This window comes from Sitodiplosis mosellana, unplaced genomic scaffold, assembly GCF_009176505.1.
Source record: "Sitodiplosis mosellana isolate CC-2019 unplaced genomic scaffold, AAFC_SMos_1.0 Smas_scaffold_61, whole genome shotgun sequence".
Lineage (NCBI taxonomy): Eukaryota > Metazoa > Arthropoda > Insecta > Diptera > Cecidomyiidae > Sitodiplosis > Sitodiplosis mosellana.
Window position 1 is genome coordinate 693,896 of NW_022595303.1, and position 7,079 is coordinate 700,974.

Below are 7,079 nucleotides of genomic sequence, written 5' to 3' on the forward strand. Positions count from 1 at the left end.
TCCAAATTACCATTCATAGCAGCCAAATGAAGAGGTTTGCGCTGTTCGTTGTCTGTCGAATCAACTTTGGCTCCTTTCATGATAAGCTTCTCAGCAACATCATTGTGTCCTGAAAAGTTAGTCCAGTCAATGAATTAGATCCAAGCGCTTTCTTAATTAGTGATCAAAAATATTCCAAATTACCATTCATAGCAGCCAAATGAAGAGGTTTGCGCTGTTTTTTGTCTGTCGAATCAACTTTGGCTCCTTTTTCAATTAGCTTTTCAACGTCGTCCAAATTACCTGAAACAGATCAATAAAAAAGACTCAATCAATTTCTGATTAAGTTAGCATAAATATCCAAAATTACCATTCTCAGCAGCGACATGAAGAGCTGTTCGGCCTCTTTCGTCTTTTTGGTTTACTAAAAATTGAAAGAAAAATAGATCAGTGAAGTGAATCGAGAGAAAATGTTTTACATTCGTGAGATGAACTTTTTCACACTTTCTTGTCAAAAATGATAGGGAAATGAGTGTTCCGTTAATTGGAGCAACTCTTCAATTCCACAGAAAAAGTGGGATACGTCATGTCGGAAACTCATATAATATTGAGCAGTTTTTTTTTGAAAATTTAAATACCAGAGATAAGGTAAGACATGCCATCAGATAGCTTTGATGTGCATCGTGAAATTATGTTTCAGTTTTATTGAAGCGAATCACTCAGCGGTAAACTTCAAAAAAAGATTGCGTACTAGTGTTGTGTTTAAAAAAACAACAACAACTATAACGTCAGAGATGAATGCTTATTTCAGATAGGGAACGCGAATATCACAATGACGATTAGAACAGGTGCATCAACGGAGTGAACTCTTTGGACTTTCATGGAAGCCTTAACGCGTTCATCTTTGCTTTGAGTTGATCTCCATATTTTTTGAATGCACGCGTTAAAATTTAATCTCGATTTTTTCTCAATTCGTTCGAATGTAGAAGAATTGTGAATTGAAACGATCGCCTGTATATAAAATATACACAGTACAGCTCACAACATGGGCTTTCAAGTTGAAAGTTTTAACATGTTGATCGCTATTGCTGTGTCACATACACAAACATTTGCGCTGTTTTGTTCATTGTACAAACATGCGACACACAGCACGGATCCTTTGCTACACAATCTGCCAGCTAAGACAATACGCATAACTAGCGCCACCTAACGAACCGTACCTGCGACAACATTTAATCAAACAGTAGATGGGACACAATTTGTGGTTACAATAGCACGTTCATATGATAACGGTACGCGTCGCGAGGTGGCGTTAGTTTCTACGTGTTTTTTCATGGAGATTCCCGTTGCTGTCAGACTGTGCCTTGCTAGATTGAATGGAAGTGCCTTCGTACATCACATATTTTTATATGAGTAGTTTGGAGCGAAAATGTAATACAGAAAAGTTGCGCGGAAAAATTTCGATGATGAATGAGCGGAAAAGGTATAGCTATATGAATGGATGAGATTGAAAACAAGACATATTTCCACAGTATATTCAAATGAAACACCAAAGAAAGATTTTTTTAAAGTGTAACATCGGCAGAGAATTTTTCGAAGTGAAACACCGCGTGTTACATTTCAATAAAATTTGTTTTCCATGATTCACTTTGAAAAACGTTTGCGCTGGTGTTTCGTTTGTGAATACTTGTTGGATGGTGTTTCGGTTCTGGGAATGCATGATAATTTTATTGATAAGGAATACAAATTTCAATGTGGTGATAACACCAATGGATTGGGCACATGAAATACTGTCCCAGAATCGAAAAAAAAAATTTAAACTTTTTTTTCGATTTTTGCCTGTTTCGGATCGTTTACATGGGAAGTTTGTATGAATTCGTTTTTGTATCATAACGATATATTGTCAGAATATGTCTCGTTTTCAATCTCACTCATTCATATATATATAGTAGTAGTATACTGTATAATAATCTATAGTGAACTATATAGCTATCTCTTTTCATTTGACATTTTTCCGCGCATCTTTTCTGTACTACATTTTCGCTTCAAACTACTCATATGTGGAATAGTGAGAACGAAACTTAAAAAAAGAAATGGAGCTTCAATCTTACCTTGTCCTACTGCTCCCTTCATTTTGTTAAGCAGTCCAAGACCATTCCCAGGCCCACCCTCAGTTTGCTTCAAGTTGAAAATTAGAAACGAATAAAGGATAATTAGTTTGGAATAACCAAATTGAATGAATTGACATGTAAAATTAATGGATTTTTGAAAAAAAAAAAAAAACCATTTGTAGAAATAAAATGTCGGGTAAAGAACCGTGTTGTACACTGAAGATCTCGTATCATTTTCGTGAAAAATGTAAAATAAAAACGAAAATATATGCGTTTTTAAGCATATTTTGAGGTCGAATGAAATGTCCTCTTCATAAGGTATAATTTTGTTTCGATTACTTTCTTCGTTTTCGAAAAGTCAATTTGTATGGAAAATGAAAAAAAAAGCTCTTCATGTCATCATTCGACTCGATGAAAAAAAAAATAAACAGAAAAATTTGTAAGTTACCATGAATTGGTCTCCCAAAACCGCAACCAGAATCAAACAAACTAAACGGAGAGAAAATATTGATTAAAACACAATGAATGACTGAAATCTCAAGTATTTCCAAAAATGAAAATTAGACAAAAATGATGGAAAGAAAGAATTAAGAAGAGACTCACCCATCAATTGCTTAGACATGTTTATAGTCCAATCACTTGAACAATAACTAATTGCTCACGATGTTGGTGCCCGATTTATAGTCAAAAATTAGATGTTCTAAACTTGTCAACATTATTACACGCGCAGAAAAACAAAATTCAAAACCAAATTCCTTACGATTGAATTCGAAAACCAAATATTCAAAAAAATTCTTCTCGCTGTATGTCTATTAACATCGAAAAATAAGATGTTTGGAATACACAGGTGCAGATGTAAAGATAAATGGGCTCAATATATGCCTGAAATTATTGAAAACAAGCTTCAATGGAATTTTTTTTTTCTAAGAATAATTTATTTTCGAATTGATCCAATGTATATACACCGAAAGATACCTATGTCTATGAATACTGTTTATGCAACAGTCAAAAGTTTTTTCTTTTGAATTTATGATGTGGCTGGAAAGCTTCATTTTGCTCAGCATTCACATATGATTTATTAACTTTACACATCATAATGTTGGCACATTTGCATGGCAAATTGACTCGAATCCTCAAAAATATCACTCTGATTCGGTATCGCATATTCAGCGTAATTCGGCCAAAATGATGCGATTCAGCAATCAGAATTCCCATAGACAATAAACTCTAGACTCATTCTTGAGGATTTTACTTCCAGAACACATTGGACTAGGTCGGATCCACCTACTCCACAGGATTCACTTTCAGATTTGGTAAGTCAATTTTGAGGCTGAGACCATTTTAAAATCGATAGTACAACAAAGCAACAATATCGGCATGGTTAGTTTGGCAAAAATTTATTGAAATTGATGTTCTACATGACAATCGAGTCATATTAATACGGAATTTGCAAATGAATTTTTCGAAAAATGTGTTTTCATTCGAGTTTCTTACGTCATTTCTCGCGTTTTGTTAATTTTCTTAATTATTGGTGGTTGGAATGCACAGACGCAGATGTGTAGATACGTAAATGAACACAATATTCACTTGAAATTTTACACGTGAAAAACAAGTTCCAATGAGAAACAATTTGTTATTGATGTACATAGGGGAAGTGTGGTAGAATCGATATGGAGTGTTGACTTTGAGTAAATAACTCCTTTACTTATGTTTGAAAAGTGTGCGATATAAACACATTCCAGGTGTTGTTAAACCATTTTGGAGTACGTGGGTCAGTGAGAAGAGTAAAACATTATACAAATCGTCGCCTCGAATTAAAACTAATGGTTCAATAGCTATTCCAGAGAACCAATTATGACATTTTCTTTTCTACGCAATGCAGATTGGCCACATTTATACCAACTAAACCATAGTTCATGAGTAGTATGCATGTATATAATATCAAATAAAAAACTTTCCCAAAGTCAATGCTCGTGCCGAAAGCGAACACAAAACGTTTGATATCAATTTTAAAAAATCATTTCGGAGCGATAGTTAGATGAATGCAAAATGAGCGAATTAAAATCGCTCCGAAATGATTTTTAAAAAATTGATATCACACGTTTTGTGTTCGCTTTCGGCACGAGCATAGACTTTGGGAAAGTTTTTTATTTGATTCTATATTACACAGAGAAATGTTCACAGCAGAGGAATTGGCGGACATCTTGTATGCAACAACAGTTGAAAAATTTAAATCAAGCAAACTCGTTCAAGAGCCACGGTCTTTTCCAGAATTTCAATGGAAGAATGATCAACAATTAGATTGTATAATAGAAAATACAGCCGGCAAAAATACTTATACTTATGTTTCGAGCGGATCTGCACATTTTTCGGTTGATTATCCAGTTTTGCTCGGAAAAATTCATTTTCAGCGCCTTCACAAGATAAAAGATGGTCCATCATCACAAATATGCGTATATTTAAAAATAAACATTGCCGAAAAGAATGAAATCTCGAAACGAATCATCTGTACAAATGATCACAATTACAACAAGGAGAATCCGTCGTGTTTAGAGCTACAGCGACCAATTTTAATCAATCCTGATAAAACGTACGAAATCTCATGGGAAGGAGTAAGCAAAAATTGTTCGGACTACTACTATTATTATTCTTCGAATGAAAATTACACATTAACTGGAGGAATTACTGTGAAATTCAAAAATCAATATCCTTATTGTAATATGGGCCTTATATCTCGTTTGTGCTTAAATCGACTATGGAAGATGCATTTTTGAGAGAAGCGTTGAAATGTCAACTGAATGAAAGAAACTTCTAAAAAATTTAAGTAATTCTAAGAAAAACCACTTTTTGAAAGTCAACAAACGTTTTATTTTTCATTTGAAGAAACGATAAAGTTTTTGATTTTAATTAAACATTACAATAATTGACTATTCTTTCAATTTTACAACGATTAAGTTTACAAACGATTAAGTCAAACGATTATGAATCAATGAATGGACACTTTAAGCATTTTGATAGGCTAATAAATGAAGTGGATGAAAAATACAATTCAATAAAATAATCTCATTGTTCATGAATATGAGTTTTTTTTATTTACGCTATGTCATTCTTTGTAAATGTCATTCATTAACGCTAAAAACCACCCAAAACATGATTCTAATTTTGGGAAAAAATTTAAATTTTGAAACTGTTCCGTTAGATTTGGAAAATGAACGGTTGAACAAATTGTTTGTAAGTATTAAAAAAGGTAAGTGTAACTCTTAAGCACAAAAGTCAATCTTGTATTTGAATCGATTGCTGTAAGTATAACGTTTTAGACTTTCACTTATTACAACGTTGAAAATTGTATAGATTTTCTGTAAGGAATCACTCAACAAATTAAGAATTGCGTTTTAACACTTTTAGAAGTTATTCAATGAAGCTTATCACTAAAATGTGTAATACATCACACCGAGTATTCTAAAACAAAACGTTTTCGGACGCCCAAAACCATTCACTGAGAAATGGAAAACTGATTCAAACTGCTTGGCAGTTTATTGAAACTGAAAACTGTTGCGTGGGTTGTTCGACGCTTTTATACCAATTTATTCAACTTTTTTCCATTTCCTTGATAATTGAAATGGATAAGAATCGTTCAATTTCACACTTCGTTTGCCTGCGAATGGTTTAGTAAGCGAGTGATTCACATCCTTTGTGCCGCTTCTAATTCCATTGCGATGGAGTCGCATGTGCCGTCTAATAAATCAATTGAAATGGGTGCGTGTGGCTAAAATTAGATTTGCTCTTATCATCCACTGCACACATGTTGCACTGAACAGTGAACGCTGTACGCAATGTAATCGGGCAAAATTCAAGTAAGTAGAGTTTGAAATTGATTTTCAGCCGTTTGAGTTGACTCTTTTTATGGCCACACATGATGGAAAGTGTAACGAAGTTCCTCTTATCAGTTTTTTTTTTTCAAGAAAAAACATTTTCATTGCCAAAGAAAATTTACGCCGTTGACGTCATTCCATTCATAAATGTTGAGTAAATCTTGGAATATTCCTTGCGCCGTTGTAAACATCTTTTTGTGTTGAACTTTCGTTGTTGACATTTTTTTTAGTTTTCGTGTCTAAATTTCAATGGAATTCACAAGACGCTACAATCAAATCAGGATACTCAATGAAACACAGTGAATTTTGCATGAAGATTATACAAAAATTCCTCGATCGATTTTGTGCAGAAGAATCGTAAATTAGATGGAAGATTGTAGACTACAATTTTTGGTAAACATATTACCTTAGCAAGTCATGCGTTAGCTCAAAAATACTTCAATTGAAGTGTGTTTTCAAAAGCAAGAAGGAAGATTTTTTATCCGCTCATTTATTCTAAACAAAAACAAGACCGCAGATCGTCGCTTCGCTCCTCTCTGCGTTCTTTTTGCGTTGTTTTAAATGGTTTTTTTAAACGTTAATTTGATTTTTCCATCAAATTATTCATTCAAGCACTACATGGAATGTAGTTTCAATCGAAGTATACATTTCTGTATTTTATGAAAATTATTTTAATCAAAATCAATAATGTTCGACCCGGACAAAAAGTTCATTAGACGAATCTTTCACTAAATTGCCGTACTTTGAAAAAATTAAATATATAAGAGAAACATTAAAAAATTTGGTTATAAGACATATAGATAAATAAATAAATATTAATATATATTAATTAAATAAATTATGGTATAATTAATTATTTTATTTTAGTTTTGGGAACCGTGGATTGTACATTAGTTCACATTGAGAATTAAAATAATATTAAATTTTTTTTTTGAGTTATCTCAAACATGAATTACATGAACATGACATTATTATATTTTTGTAATTAGACGTAATTGCTTTATTTCAAATTAGAACTTTGGATAGAAAGAAGAGTTAATTTTCGGTCCAAAAATAAGGCCTAAAGAGTCTTAAAAATTTCTTGGGAAAAAAAAACAAATGCAATAGCCTTATTCCA

The 7,079-nt window shown here is 32.8% G+C and overlaps 1 protein-coding gene across 1 annotated transcript in view; it reads right to left on the bottom strand.

The window, feature by feature from the left end:
• The window catches only part of LOC129570530 (ankyrin repeat, PH and SEC7 domain containing protein secG-like), a 4,068-nt gene extending 1,193 nt beyond the window's left edge, over positions 1-2,875 (bottom strand). The window contains exons 1-6 of the mRNA XM_055450180.1: positions 2,694-2,875; positions 2,539-2,579; positions 2,091-2,157; positions 350-403; positions 184-282; positions 11-109 (exon numbers count right to left, since the gene is read on the bottom strand). Of these exons, the coding sequence (XP_055306155.1) occupies positions 11-109; positions 184-282; positions 350-403; positions 2,091-2,157; positions 2,539-2,579; positions 2,694-2,712 (379 nt within the window). The 5' untranslated portion in view covers positions 2,713-2,875. The remainder of the gene's footprint in view (positions 1-10; positions 110-183; positions 283-349; positions 404-2,090; positions 2,158-2,538; positions 2,580-2,693) is intronic.
• Between the last annotated feature and the right edge of the window lie 4,204 nt (positions 2,876-7,079).